Source organism: Carassius gibelio, chromosome B20 (genome assembly GCF_023724105.1).
Source record: "Carassius gibelio isolate Cgi1373 ecotype wild population from Czech Republic chromosome B20, carGib1.2-hapl.c, whole genome shotgun sequence".
NCBI classification, from domain to species: Eukaryota; Metazoa; Chordata; class Actinopteri; order Cypriniformes; family Cyprinidae; genus Carassius; species Carassius gibelio.
In genome coordinates, this window is record NC_068415.1 from 28476794 (window position 1) to 28493215 (window position 16422).

A 16422-nucleotide genomic window follows, 5' to 3' on the forward strand; every position below is an offset into this window, starting at 1 on the left:
GGAGAAAACTCAGCCAGTGAGCTTCAATGAGCGTAATCTTTTTCTACCAGTCATGGACCGGTGGCCACAGTATCACTTGTGCTTGCACATGCACAAGTAGGGCTCACTTGCGCGGGTCGGGTTTTTTTCCATCCCGTGGGTCCCGCTTTTATGAAATTATTTGGCCCGCCCCAGCCCGCAAATAAAGTAACATTTCTTTACCCACCCCGACCCACGCATCGGGGACATCACGGAAGATACTAATCGTACTTATCACTGAAGATAACGAATCATTCTCGTTCAGGTAATCCACTGACTCATATTTCTTGTTCACTGAAGTTCCTCCCTCCACAGCAGCACGAGCACGGCGCTTTTTGCAGCGCATGTGCAGCTCGTGAACATCTGTATGAACTCTTTCATCCTATCAAAGAGTTACTCAAGATGTGATGGAGCATGTGCTTTGTTAAATGTAGTGAACCTATACGCCCTTCACTGAACAAGATCGAGAGATCTTCTCATTCGTGAATGAGTTTGAAGAACTGAACTGATACATCTCGTTTATGAACAAAATTAATGAGTATACAGGGTCAGTGAGCCAAGCATGTAAATCTCGATCAGCAATCAGCAGATACAAAGCGCAGTTATAGGAGCTGTGCAGATACACTCGTTGTCATATTTAGCATACAGAACATAACTCCACGTTTAATCCCAGATTAATGTGAATATTATATATGAACTGTCTGAACATACAATTAAAATGTTAATTATGCAAGAAAACCTTGTGCTTTGTTCATCTGAACAATTATTTAAACTATTTAATGCGATTATGCACACATTTTAGTAAAGCCAAATCAGTTTAGTAAAGCCACTAATGCAGCCATCTCGCTGTAGTGCTTTTTTGCTGCTTGCGTGAGAAGAAACACAGACGTTCATAGGGAGGCACTGGAAGCGTGCGGTGCACACACCAACATGAAATACGTCTCTTACAAATCTGGAATGCAGTCATTCTTTGAAGTATCGATACTAATAAATTTAGGAATAGTGACGTTTTTAATTTTCGAGAATCGCGATACTTTTGAAGTGTCTGTGCACAGTGCAACACTAATCCACATACAACAGAGATTCTGGTGTGCTAGGAGGAACTGGTCTTCACGACCTCTCTCTGTCTTTATGAACTGCCCTGAAACACAAATTAAATATAAAAGATTATTATAAATATAAATAGAGCTTCACAATGCTCATTTTGACCTCTGTGGTGTACATATGATCAGAAAATACTGCCAGACTGATTTTTAGTCTTTAGTGACTCATTTCAAAGCCTGATTTTAAAAATTATTTTCAAGTTTAAAGTGCCTAATTTCACAGGCTCACGTGAGCATCCAGGATTTGTTTCAGAAGAGTAAAGGCTACATGTGATATTTAAATCAGAAATCAAAGGATTGTTTTGTTGTGTTTGTGTGTGTGTGTGTGTGTGTGTGTGTGTGTATATATATATATATATATATTTAAAAAAAATTATGTTGATTTCCTGAACTGTTCTGCACATTGTACAGACGTCCAAGAAAATCCTTAGCCCGACGGTAAAATTTTGAACATCATATCTACATCCAAGGGACATCGTAGTTCGACATCCAGATATGAACCGGATTTGCACGTCGAGTAGACGTCCAGATATGGTCCAGACTGACCGACGCAATTTAGACTTGATCTGCACGTCAGATAGGCGTCTCATGTTTGTTGGATATCCACCCTATCTCCCCTAAATACTTTTGAAAATTACTAATATCACAGAATTTAGGATGGATAGTATGCACATTGGGATGCAGGCTGAGAATTTATTAGCCAGTCGCTAATAGTATACATCAATGAACCAGAGTGAAGATTTTGCTTATGCGAATGATTTACTCGCAATGTAGAGGGTAACAATCTGCCATCTAAATAAGTAAAAAATACCAGCTGCTCTGAAAAAAGGCAATAATGGTCTGCCATCTGAAGATATAGCCTACTAGCCAGGAAAACTTCTTCGTTTACAGACATGACATAATGAAGCAGCAGCATGCTGGAATTCTCCGCAAATCTTTACCAGTACAACTCAAATTAGAAAACATGATTATAAGGTAACCGTTGAGAATCGAGCTAAATTAAATGATAGTTTTGAACACTGGATATGGCTGATTATGTAATTGCTCAAAAATTTATTTCAGATAATTTTTAACCAAAAAAAGTTATGGACTGCAGCTTTAACAGAAGCATTCAAGATAGAAATAATACAGAAATTGAATAATCAAATGTCAAAAAAATCACTACATAGTCTTTAGTGTATTAATTACAAATAAATGTATTATTAAAGTTGCAAAACTTATTCAGTCAAGGGTAGTGAATGATGTTGCTAAAAATAACATTGTGTGTGTTTGGTGAAATGTTTGGTATTTTATGAAATGTTTTTGTGGTTTGAGGTTCAAAAAATATTTTCCACATACTATACATTATTTTTGCTCCTCTATGGCCTCCCTTTCTGAAAAGTGTAAATTTTTACAAAGCTAATCATTCTGAAAAGCGAGGTGTGCTCTGATTAGCCTGTTATACCAGTTCGTTGTGATTGGCCGAATAGTTCAAGCATGTGACGGAAATGTTATGCCCTTTAACACACTGTGATGCCATGTCCCAGCGCGAAGAGACAAAAGCAATAAAACTCATTACAAATAAAGCATTTATTGCATCCAGTGGGGACATAATTACATATTATAATGACTTATATTGTATATTTATGCATTGTGTTGCGTATCGTGCCGCGTAAACATACATCCATTTGTCAGCATTTTTGATCGGAGAAACGGTGAACAACAAGCGCTACTCGTTTCCAACAGTTTTATCACCAATCATCGACTCATCCCTGAGATCGCCAGAACACCCAGGGCTATGCACTCTACCCAGCTAGGCGGAAGTTTTCGCAGGCGGCGTCGAGATCGTTAACAAAACCGGAAGCGCGGAGGTCTCAGAGCTAAGCCAAAGCTTACCAGAGGAGATAAAGCTTTGGATCATGTTTACACACACATTGATGGCGCTTACATCACCACCCCTCCGCAACCTCGGACAGTCTGATCACCTTTCTTTGTTTCTCACCGCTAAGTATTCATCCCTCATCAACCATGTGAAGCCACCAGTGAGGACCATCAAAGTGTAGCCAACTGGAGCAGACTCTTTACTTCAAGACGGATTTCAATACACGGACTGGAGTATGTTTGCTTCTCAGATTGCCTCGTCTCTGTCCTTAACGAGCTAAATGACTTTTATGCTTGCTTCAACAGCGACAGAAAGGAGATGGCCACCAAAATCACACCCTCAGCAGACCACCATCCTTTCAAACTCACCTCTACAAATGTCAACACTGCACTGAGACGGATAAACGCACACAAGGCTGCTGGGCCGGACGGCATTCCTGGATGTGTGCACCCTTACGAAAATTAACCATGGTTTTACTACAAATAAAACCAAAAAACCATGGTTACTGTAGTTAAACCATGGTAACCACAAATTTACCATGGTTTTGCTATATTAACCATAGTTTAACCATGGTATTTGTAGTAAATCTGTGGTTTTACAAATGGCAGTCAATACGCCAAAAAACCATGGGTTACTACAGTTTTACTATAACAAAACCATGGTTATTTTTCGTAAGGGCAGAGCAGCTTGCAAGTGTCTTCACAGACATGTTTAACCTGTCCCTCACCCAAGCAACTGTGCCATGTTTTAAATCCACATCCATTGTGCCAGTACTGAAACACTTCTCCCCAATGTGCCTGAATGACTATCGCCCCATAGCACTCACACCCATCATTATGAAGTGCTTTGAGCGACTGGTCCTAGCACACACCTCAAGGACTGTCTCCCACCCACACGGGACCCACACGGGACCCACACTAATTTGCCTACCGCAGAAATAGGAGCCTATAGTGTACATACACTTTTACATAATCCATCTGTATAGTATGTTCATAGTACATCTATCTGTATATCATGCTAATAGTATTTAAAATCTGTAAATTATGTCCATGATACTTATCTGTATAGTTATTGTACATTTGTAACATATTGTAGACATTGTATATTCTGTACTTACTGCTTATTGCACTTCTGGTTAGATGCTAACTGCATTTCGTTGCATTGTACCTTACATGTGCAGTGACAATAAAGTTGAATCTAATCTAATCTAAACACCTTAATCAATCCGATTGAGCTCCATCCGACTGAAATTTAGATAGGATGGATGGGGGTGGTTCATTCCTCTTCTGATACGATTGAGCGTGCATGTAAACACTCAATCGGATTGAACCACAAAACTTAATGGACTGTGCATGTGCAGTGATGCAGAAATAATGTAATGGCATGACACACGGAAGACGAAAGGAGGCAGTGTTATTTGATATCCTATTTTTTTTATTGTAAATCTACAGTGAGGAAAATTGTAGTAGCTGAGGCGAGCTGACTGATGTTATCAAGTACGCTTGATTAAAAAAAAGCATATCGGTGGCATATATGTGGCACATATGTGGCACATAAGCCGATTCAGATATATCTGCAACAGGCTCATATCAGCTGATAAAATCAGCAATGCAATAAATCGGTCGGTTACTTTTTTTTTTTTAGTAAAAAGATGCAGTATGTATTTTATTGTTTGTTTTTTTTGTTTTTTTAGTTGTTCCAGAGAACCAGTCATCTTACAGTTCATCAGTTGACCGCAGCACAGCAGCAACAGTACGCCCTTGCTACAGCCCAACAGCAACATCTTGGTAACATTATTACATTCAGACTTGTATTTTCATCCAGAGACACACTGTCTCCTATATCTTGTTTTCATCCATAACATTTTGTTTTGTTTTAAAAAGGTAAAAGAAGACACACTAAAAGTTCAGCAATTGAGTGTTTAATGGTTTAATTTCATTGTGCAGGCCATCTTTTAAATGAATATGGCTTGTTGTTCCAGTAGGCCTTGCACCTGCATTTGTGCCAAACCCTTACATCATCAATGCTGCCCCCCCTGGAGCAGACCCTTACACCACTGCAGGATTAGCAGCAGCTGCAACACTTGCAGGTATACACATGTACACGCTTTATAAATATCAAGTATGTTATAGACAATCCTAAGATCTTTAATATGGAGTCCTCAGTTTAAAGCTCGTGTTTTTCCATAGGTCCAACTGTAGTCCCTCCTCAGTACTATGGAATGCCATGGGGTCTGTATCCAGCCAACCTTTTCCAACAATCGGCTGCAGCCAGTCATTCCACCAACCAGCAGGCTTCCAGTCAGGGTCCAGGACCAGGACAACAGGTTGATGACGGTCTCAACATACAAACCCGATTCCAAAAAAGTTGGGACACTGTACAAATTGTGAATAAAAACAGAATGCAATGATGTGAAAGTTTCAAATTTCAATATTTTATTCAGAATACAACATAGATGACAGATCAAATGTTTAAACTGAGAAAGTGTATTATTTTAAGGGAAAAAATAAGAAATTTTGTGGCATCAACACATTTCAAAACAGTTGGGACAAGACCATGTTTACCACTGTGTGGCATCTACTCTTTTATAACAGTCTGCAAACGTGTGGGGACAGAGGAAAAAAGTTGCTCAAGTTTAGGAATAGGAATGTTGTCCCATTCTTGTCTAATACAGGCTTCTAGTTGCTCAATTGTCTTAGGTCTTCTCGGTCACATCTTCCTCTTTATGATGTGCCAAATGTTTTATATGGGTGAAAGATCTGGACTGCAGGCTGGCCATTTGAGTACCTGGATCCTCCTCCTATGAAGCCATGATGTTGTAATTGATGCATTATGTGGTCTGGCATTGTCATATTGGAAAATGCAAGGTCTTCCCTGAAAGAGACAACGTCTGGATAGGAGCATGTGTTGTATTAGAACTTGGATATACCTTTCAGCATTGATGGTGCCCATGCCACATGCACTCATGCAACCCCATACCATCAGAAATGCAGGGTTCTGAACTGAGCGCTGATAACAACTTGGGTTGTCCTTGTCCTCTTTACTCTGGATGACATGGCATCCCAGTTTTCCAAAAAGAACTTCAAATTTTGATTCGTCTGACCATAGAACAGTTTTCCACTTTGCCACAGTCCATTTTAAATGAACCTTGGCCCAGAGAAAACGCCTGCGTTTAGATATGGCTTCTTTTTTGACCTATAGAGCTTTAGCTGGCAACAGCAAATGGCACTGTGGATTGTGTTCACCGACAATTTCTGGAAGTATTCCTGAGCCCATCTTGTGTTTTCCATTACATTAGCATTCCTATATGTCACAAAGTGCTGTCTAAGGGCCCAAAGATCACGGGCATCCAGTATGGTTTTCCAGCCTTGAACCTTACGCACAGAGATTGTTCCAGATTCTCTGACTCTTTGAATGATATTATGCACTGTAGATGATGATAGCTTCAAATATTTTTGCAATTTTTCTCTGAGAAACTCCTTTCTGATATTGTTCCACTATTTTTTTGTCGCAGCATTGGGGGAATTGGTGATCCTCTGCCCATCTTGACTTCTGAGAGACACTGCCACTCTGAGAGGCTCTTTTTATACCCAATAATTTTGCCAATTTACCTAATAAGTTACAAATCGGTCCTCCAGCTGTTCCTTATGTACATTTAACTATTCTGGCTTCTTATTGTTACCTGTCCCAACTTTTATGGAATGTGTAGCTCTCATGAAATCCAAAATGAGCCAATATGTGTCCTCTTATTTGACATTAAATTTCTCACTTTTAACATTTGATATGTTATTTATTAGGGGTGTAAGAAAATTGTTTCACGTTGGCAAGACTGTATCAGTTCTCAAAAACGAAATATCGATATTTAAAAAAATTGAGTTTACACCCTGATTGCTAGATGGCAATCTTTATCTCTGAACGATGGTTAGAGTAACAGGAAGTACTAGCATTAGGGCCGCCACTAATGTTTTCAATAATATCGCTTCTAGTAATGGAGGGTGAAATAATTGACACTGTTCCTGGTTCGGTGTACAAAGCCGAAGTTTTCCGTCTTTTGGGCTTTTGTGGTAACCTCCACCGCGAGACTGTGGCCTCACACACAGTCTACAGTTACCACACACACAAACCTGGAGATTGAGGTGGACAAAAACCAACACACACCAACCTGAACCTGGAGATGATAATAATATAATGTCTAGTCTGGTGGCTGTGATATATATAAACCTACCAACGTCTGTTGACATGATTTTTGGAATGACTGATCGCGAGATGAAAAAAATGACGTTTTAGTCGCATAACATCGGTTAATGGAAACGCCATCATTTCGCAATAGTTGTTTATCGATATTACGAAGAAAAAAAAACACAAAAGTTTCGCGCGAATCTGTAATGGAAACGCGACAACGCTTAACATAGACTAACTTCTCAGAGTTATGTTGAGCAACAGTGTTCATTACTAACCATTAAACTCCGAATTGATTCTGGAATCTTTGCTGGGGGAATAAGCATTAAGCACCGGCAACAATCCATCCTCTAACTAACGCATGCTCATGTTTTGATTCAGAGTGTTTTCGAAGAGGAGGGGTTAGTCGCGCGTGCCTCCGTTGTCAGTTTGTGAGAGGGAGGGAGCAAGCAGCGCACAGCTCTACAATAAAATACAATTGTACCCATATTAAATTGTTTAAAAATCTGAATCAATCCGTGGCGGTCAACTTTGATATTGTGGTGGGTCGCCACAAATTAATGAATGTATGGGAAACCCTGCACTCACACTAACTTCTGGTTTCGTCTGGTCAGAGGAGAACTGGCCCCCCAACTGAGCCTGGTTTCTCCCGAGGTTTTTTTCTCCATTTTGTCACCGATGGAGTTTCGGATCCTTGCCGCTGTTGCCTCTTGCCGCTTGCTTAGTTGGGGTAACTTCATCTACAGCGATATCGTTGACTTGATTGCAAATAAATGCACAGACACTATTTTACTGAACAGAGATGACATCACTGAATTCAATGATGAACTGCCTTTATCATTTTGCATTATTGACACACTGTTTTCCTAATGAATGTTGTTCAGTTGCTTTGACGCAATGTATTTTGTTTAAAGAGCCAGTAAGATGAAAATTCTAAGCTTCCTATCACTGTTTATAAGTCCTGTACAACAGGTTTAAATCCATCCAAGGTTAAAAAACATTGTCATTTTGGCAAAATATCATTTTAAAATTACCTCAATTCTCAGAGATCCCCAAACGGTTCGCGCAAAGCTGTTCAAAAGATTCAGTTTCCTTAAACCCCACCTTTCGGTAGCATACTGTGTTCTGATTGGTCAACTAACATAGTCAGGTTTGATTGGTTGTTCTGCACACAACTTCACGGTAAACAATGCGTTAGCATCTTTTTGGGGTGAATTATGTCTTATTCCTCTCATCGTGAAGCAAACAGTAAAATAAAAAACTTGAACTGTCTCGCTGCTTTTTCTTCTGTGTGGGCATATTCAAGCCGCGCGCTTCAGTTTGAATCTGAATAGCGCGTTCAGCGCGGGGGCGTGGTCACATTAGATATAATGAAGTGAGACGTGAAAGATTGGACATCACGTTGTTTTCATATGGATTACTTTATCACAGAATATCTGTTTTCGGCAGCACTTGTTTAGTTTTAAAGCAGACATGTCAAGCTTTCTATAGATATATCTCTCTTGTCTCTTAGTTGAGTTACACTTCATTTTAATGACGTGTTTGTAAATGAAGATCAGCGCCGACTTTTTCGTGGGTTATCAGGGGAAAATGACTCATAACGCGTATCCGCGTTAATCGACTCCAGAGGGTTTTAACATATAACTGTTAGTGCTAGCGCGACATACTGATAAGACGCTTGGGAGAAAACAAACACATAACTTCATAATCATACTTTGCGTTGTGATTCGGAGATGCTTGTTGGTCTAAATAAAGTTGGTAATGAACTCTCTTTTATGGCCAAACGTCTTAAAACTCACCGAGATTAGGAAAGCAGTCATCAGTGAAATGCCATTGGTTCTTCTGATCTTCATTCTTTGGCAGTGAAAATAAAGCAAACTTGGCTTTACAATTAAAAACACACTGTCTTCTCGACATGATGCTGTCACACCAACCAGAGCGTCTGTGTGGGGGGTGGGGCAGGTCAGAGTTCCGTTTCTCCCATGACGGTAGGCGGAGATTATTATGCAAAGTGTCCCTAGTGACGTACATAGAGATGGGCAAAAGATTTGAAATCTATAACGACTCGTTTCAGCGATTCAGAGTCGACTCCTTACTTTAGAAGCCAATAACTTTATAAATCGTGTACTTTTTGGTTTAATTACTTTGCACATTGTTTACACTGATGGACAGCTACATCATACACTGTAATGCAGGTAATTTTTGATTTCCCATCTGTGTGGCTCTTTAAAGCACTATATAAATAAAGGTGACTTGACTCACAGAAAACAATAGATTGACTTAAATTTTCTAAGACACTTTTTTTATTTGTAAAAGTCATATGCGAGTAGGCATCAACTATCATAAATATATCATTGGGATTTACACCTGAGAAGACAAAGGCCCGCATAATTAGCTGCATAATGAACCATTCAGTCAGGTGTGTGACTGAGAGGGAAGAGTTACAAGAATGAATGTGAGGGCAAAATAAATGTATAGATTTTTATGTTTGTAGCTTATTTAGAATTTTTTAATTAATCCCACAAAATAATTTTATATTCACTTGTGAGTGTAGTTAAAAGCTGAATTTTTAGCATCATTGCTCCAGTCACACTGATTTTCTACAAAAAAAATATATGTATATGTGTATATATATATATATATATATATATATATATATATATATATATATATATATATATATATATTTTTTTTTTTTTTTTTTAAATTGTTACATTTCCTTGTATTTGTTACATTTATATTATTTACATCATGCTTTTGGCTGAGTGAACTGAACCTGGAATTCTTTAGGCAATCAAAGATGGATCTTTAATTTCTTTCCAGTTTAATAATATTTAGCAATGTTAATAGAAATGGCCAGGATTTGGGTGCTTGGATGATTTGCACATAACCTCTGTCCAACTGGTTGGTCTCTGAGCAGTTTATCTAAAAACAATATATTATTGCCTATGGACCCAAAGACTTTATATAAAACATCAATGTTATGTCATATGTCAGATAGATACCTCAACTGAATATAAAATCATAGCAACAGATTCTCAGTTAGTATGATGGCAATAAGTAACAACTCCTCAAATCAACAACAAATGTAAAAATAGTTGTAAATGATGCAATGTATAACAATAATTTTTGTTTTAATACAGTGTTTGTTTTATATATATATATATATATATATATATATATATATATGTATATATATATATATATATATATATATATATATATATATAAAACATCAAAGTACACAAATATATAGGCATACGACCCAGGGCCGGCGGCAAGAGGTTGTTGTCGATTCTGCTTCTGCAAGGCCTTATTAGCAACCTGCCTTATCATCCAGCACCACCTACTCCATCTGACATCACGCAAACACCGGTTGGCTTAAACTCTGTGATTAGGGCCAATGAGGCGAAATTTTTAAATCTACATGTGCTGCCTTCAGCTTTTTTAAAAGGTAAATTATGCATTTAATTTATGTAAGCTTAAATGTGAAGTGTGGCTATTAGAATGTTATTAGCATATAATTGTCAATATGTTTTGTTTTTGTTGTGACATGATTATGGTAATACTGATTAGTTTGTGATTTTCTTCTCTTTTATATGGGGAATGAGCTGACAGTTTGTACTAGCTGAATGGGTGTCCACTTGCACGGTATTGGTTGGTTTTATGCCTTGTTTTTGCATGTTATTGTTGTTGATTGCGTGCCCCCATATTGGAAGCCGTGTGCCACCATTAGTTATGGTCTGGAGCTTGCTCTGATATGACCACATGAATTTTAAGAATCATATGCTTCTTTGTTCTTTTAGATAAATTGTTCAAAATGGTTTGACCAAACTGTTAAAGGTTATTTACAAATCATCCAAACACCTGATTCATTTATAATATTATGACTAAGTAGTAGGGCTGCACGATATTGGGAAAAAATGACATTGCAATATTTTATTTTTCAGCGATATATATTGCGATATAAAATCTAATTTACAAACAAAAATGGGGTGAGCACACTTCCATTCTCATTTTAAATTATTTAAACATCGACACCATTGTGACAATTGATTGATATGCGTGAGGGAGAGAGAGCAAGACACCGCTCGTGTTGTTTGAAGATGGTGAGCGTGCAGCCGGGGCTCTCTCTCTCTCTCTCTCCATCTGTTTCTCTTTCTCGCGCGCTCGCGCTCTCTCTCTCACATGCTCTTTCACGCGCGCTCTCTCTCTCTGCCCTGTCAAAACTTTCACTCTATGATGGTTAAGCTGTGCAGTTAATCGGTGAATCACATTCGTCAAGGGCCGGGGAGCAGCTGGCCCGTACAGTTAACGAATAAGGGATCAACTATGACAACCTACATCGCACATCCTGCGATGTGACTATCGTGGATTCATACATCGCAATATCAATGCTTAAACGACACATCGTGCAGCCCTACTAAGTAGTATTAAATTGTAAAGAAATTACAGATCCATCTTTAAAATCTGATTGTTTGATAACTTTTGACAACGTTTAATTCAGGTGTGAAAATAATATCTATAGTGATGAGCACAGAGAGATTTGAGTGTGCAAAAGACAGTTTGAGTGAGAGGAGAGACACATTTCAAGTGTGCAGAATATATCTGAGAGCAACGGAAATCTGTGCGCGAGTGGAGAGATTCACGCTCTCACATTGTATTAATGTACTTTCGTGCAACAATAATGTTTTATAAAATTTTTCAGTAAAATAATTCCATATATATATGAATAGACAATGTTGTAAATTATGTTGTGCCATATTTCATTTTAGGTGTTTTTACAGTGTTGCGCAGTTTAACTAATCACACACAATTCTGTTGAGTTAACGGATGCAATGACAAAACAGAAGCATTCAGATGAGTCCTCGCTGAAATTTATCAGTTTTGTTGAGTGCGCTCACTGAATGAATTCAGTACAAAGCAGTACTTTGATGACACACACTGATCTATCTAATCAGCACTACTTCAAATCGAACACATCTAAGTGCAGTCTTCATCAAGTTTGCATGCTACAGTGTTGCCAAGTCTGTGGTTTAAGGAACCCCTCCATAAAACGTGTATTTTACCCCCTGGAATACCAGTAAACCCCCTTTTGAAATGCTATTGGGCTAGTTTTGAATAGTAATTGGGAGGTTTTGTTTTGAAAACCTGGCTACCCTGGCATGCTGTGCGCTGAAATGTTTTAAGGCGTATATAATATGAACGTACTTCAAAACAGCACATTGAAATTACTCCAGCAGTAACAGTGTTACAGTGTTGCATTTTATCACTGAAAACTATGATCTTAAAATTGTATATATATATATATATATATATATATATATATATATATATAAAAAATAAGGTAATATAAAAAAATTATAATAATTTTGTAATTGTTTTAATGCATTTCTGTGATGGTTTCTAATTTTTTTATTTTTTTATTTTTTTTTAAGCAGGGTAACGATACCCATACTGTGCTGCACACTATTGACAATATCAAGCTGAAGCTTGACTTTGCAAAATTAAAATTGCAAATCAATTCACAGTCGCAATCGCAATATCTGTCAAAAAAAAATTGCAATTAGATATTTTCTCCCAATTACATAGCCCTATTTTCCAGCAGGATTTGGCACCTAAAGTTGGTTAAATGACCTTGGTGTTGGTATGCTTGACTGGCCAGCAAACTCACCAGACCTAAACCCCATAGATAATCTATTGTCAAGAGGAAAATCAGAAAAAAAAATGCAGATGAGCTGAAGGCCACTGTCAAAGAAACCTGGGCTTCCATACACCCTCAGCAGTGCCACAAACTGATCATCTCCATGCCACGCCAAATTGAGGCAGTAATTAAAGGAAAAGGTGTGACTACCAGTTTTGAGTACATGTACAGTAAATGAACATGCAGGTCCTTCTCAAAAAATTAGCATATTGTGATAAATTTTATTATTTTCCACAATGTAATGATAAAAATTTAACTTTCATGTATTTTAGATTCATTGCACACCAACTGAAATATTTCAGGTCTTTTATTGTTTTAATACTGATGATTTTGGCATACAGCTTATGAAAACCCAAAATGCCTGTCTCAAAAAATTAGCATATCATGTAAAGGTTCTCTAAACAAGCTATTAACCTAATCATCTGAATCAACTAATTAACTCTAAACACCTGCAAAAGATTCCTGAGGCTTTTAAAAACTCCCAGGCTGGTTCATTATTCAAAAATGCAATCATGGGTAAGACTGCTGACCAGAAGGCCATCATTGACACCCTCAAACGAGAGGGTAAGACACAGAAAGAAATTTCTGAACGAATAGGCTGTTCCCAGAGTGCTGTATCAAGGCATCTCAGAGGGAAGTCTGTGGGAAGGAAAAATTGTGGCAAAAAACGCTGCACAACGAGAAGAGGTGACCGGACCCTGAGGAAGATTGTGGAGAAGGACTGATTCCAGACCTTGGGGGACCTGCGGAAGCAGTGGACTGAGTCTGGAGTAGAAACATCCAGTGCCACCGTGCACAGGCGTGTGCAGGAAATGGGCTACAGGTGCCGCATTCCCCAGGTCAAGCCACTTTTGAACCAGAAACAGCGGCAGAAGTGCCTGACCTGGGCTACAGAGAAGCAGCACTGGACTTTTGGACAAATTTTGCATGTCATTGGGAAATCAAGGTGCCAGAGTCTGGAGGAAGACTGGGGAGAAGGAAATGCCAAAATGCCTGAAGTCCAGTGTCAAGTACCCACAGTCGGTGATGGTCTGGGGTGCCATGTCAGCTGCTGGTGTTGGTCCACTGTGTTTTATCAAGGGCAGGGTCAATGCAGCTAGCTATCAGGAGATTTTGGAGCACTTCATGCTTCCATCTGCTGAAAAGCTTTATGGAGATGAAGATTTCGTTTTTCAGCACGACCTGGCACCTGCCCACAGTGCCAAAACCACTGGTAAATGGTTTACTGACCATGGTATTAATGTGCTCAATTGGCCTGCCAACTCTCCTGACCTGAATCCCATAGAGAATCTGTGGGATACTGTGAAGAGAAAGTTGAGAGACGCAAGACCCAACACTCTGGATGAGCTTAAGGCCGCTATCGAAGCATCCTGGGCCTCCATAACACCTCAGCAGTGCCACAGGCTGATTGCCTCCATGCCACGCCGCATTGAAGCAGTCATTTCTGCAAAAGGATTCCCGACCAAGTATTGAGTGCATAACTGAACATAATTATTTGAAGGTTGACTTTTTTTGTATTAAAAACACTTTTCTTTTATTGGTCGGATGAAATATGCTAATTTTTTGAGACAGGCATTTTGGGTTTTCATGAGCTGTATGCCAAAATCATCAGTATTAAAACAATAAAAGACCAGAAATATTTCAGTTGGTTTGCAATGAATCTAAAATATATGAAAGTTTAATTTTTATCATTACATTATGGAAAATAATGAACTATCGAAATATGCAAATTTTTTGAGAAGGACCTGTACTGAACAATTCACAAAAACTATTTTTTTTATTGGTCTTATGAAGTATTCTAATTAGTTGAGATAGTGAATTGGTGGGTTTTCGTTACATGTGAGAGCCTCTCTCATATCAGTACGTGCACTCAGTCGCTGTAGCACGCAGTGCCACTATGCTAGGGTTTAGCAAAATAAATCGTCATAAAATCACGATTTGAGCGTGAGCGATTTCTAAACCTGACCTCCCGAAGTATGTTATCCGATCCAATCAGAATGCATTGCGCCTAGCGCGAGAACAGAAGAGACTGGGCATATGCCTAACTCCAGGTTCACACACTGTCTGTGATGCGCCTTTTTTCTGAGCCCATGTTAACGGATCAGAGCGTTCACACTGCACACGGTAAGAGGCTAGAAATAAAAACGTGCGAAAATAATTAATATCTAGCACATGAACATAGAGAGAGTTGTGAGTGCACAGGACGCAGTTTAAGTGAGAGGAGACACGTTTTAAGTGCACACACTCTCTCCGCGCAGCGTGTATCTGAGCAAGCACGTCTGGTTTTGTGACAGAGCAAATGAAATCTGCGTGCGAACAGAGAGATTCGTGCTCATGCATTATTTTATTGTGCTTTCGCGTTATTTTATTGCGCTCTCGCTGCTGACCGCATACACATACTGCACACTGCAAACACCTGAGGCCAATAAACCATTAATAAAACATTCAAATGAATGACTGCTAGTTGATCCAGAAAAATCTTCAATCGGTACAGCCCAGCGTTATACAGAGGCAAGATGAAAACAGAAAATACCATCTAAATGTTTCTAAAGATATGTTCCCCTCAGACATGGCCTACATTCATATAAACTCCTACCTGTAAATGAATTGCAATTGTTTAGCATCTCATCCGATTTGAAATGTCACATATTTGAATTGATTTTCAACCAGCTCACAGTAAATCGTTTCATCCCTGTGTTCAATCTGCAGCGACACACTGCTTGTGTCCAACAGTGTAGTGCTCATTATTTTAAATCCATCCAACTCAGGCTGACATTACTAAAAATTAATAGTTAATGAAACACACACATAGCATTAGAGGCTAGTGGTTTACTTCAAGTAACTCTTCCATCTCCCAATCCAGGTGATTCGTGCAGGGACCAGTCAGCGACCTTTGACCCCTGGCCAGAGCCAACAGAGTCAGCAGGAGTCCCTTGCTGCAGCTGCTGCAAACCCAGCGCTGGCCTTCACAGGCATGCCAGGTGAGTTATGCTTTGACATTCTTTACCTCTTTTAACTTGTGCAGGTAGTCTTGGGTTGGTTGTTCCTTAAATCATTGGCTGTGCTTCATTTCTGTTCATCTGTGTGATTTGTTTATGTGTTCTGGGAATCAGAAGAAATGTGTGTTTTTGGCCATTAACAGTTCCAGCGACTTCCAGTGATCACCCAGAAAAGTTCATGGTCATGCTGATTCACATGCAATTTCTAGCTAGTTTGGGATAATTGAAGGCAGATACTTATGGACTTTGCATTGAGTGGCTTTTCATGCTAAATAACTAATATGTCACATTCTCTGGGGTCTTGCCTAAATTTTCACAACTACTAAATAGTGGTGGAATGATACATGTATTTGTACCGAAGTGAGTTGCGCACTTGAAAACAAAGCCCACTAGACAGTGACCATGTGCTGACTCTCAGGCTTGTGCACACAACTGTTTGGGAAATGGAGCTTTGTGCTTGTGTATCCTACCTCCCTCATTTGGCACAATTCCAAATATTCCATAATATTTCCATTTTTTGCGATGTAACATTTGAATGCTAAACTATTATTTATTATG

The 16422-nt window shown here is 38.9% G+C and overlaps 1 protein-coding gene across 11 annotated transcripts in view; it reads left to right on the plus strand.

Moving 5' to 3' along the window:
• LOC127983648 (pumilio homolog 2-like) overlaps window positions 1-16422 on the plus strand; it is a 130208-nt gene that overhangs the window by 62765 nt on the left and 51021 nt on the right. For 7 of the 11 annotated variants that reach the window (XM_052585850.1, XM_052585853.1, XM_052585849.1 and 4 more), the window contains exons 8-11: window positions 4676-4769; window positions 4964-5071; window positions 5172-5308; window positions 15729-15846. In XM_052585850.1, coding sequence (XP_052441810.1) covers window positions 4676-4769; window positions 4964-5071; window positions 5172-5308; window positions 15729-15846 — 457 coding nt within the window. The remainder of the gene's footprint in view (window positions 1-4675; window positions 4770-4963; window positions 5072-5171; window positions 5309-15728; window positions 15847-16422) is intronic. The other 4 variants (XM_052585848.1, XM_052585854.1, XM_052585852.1 and 1 more) reach the window with 1 other exon arrangement.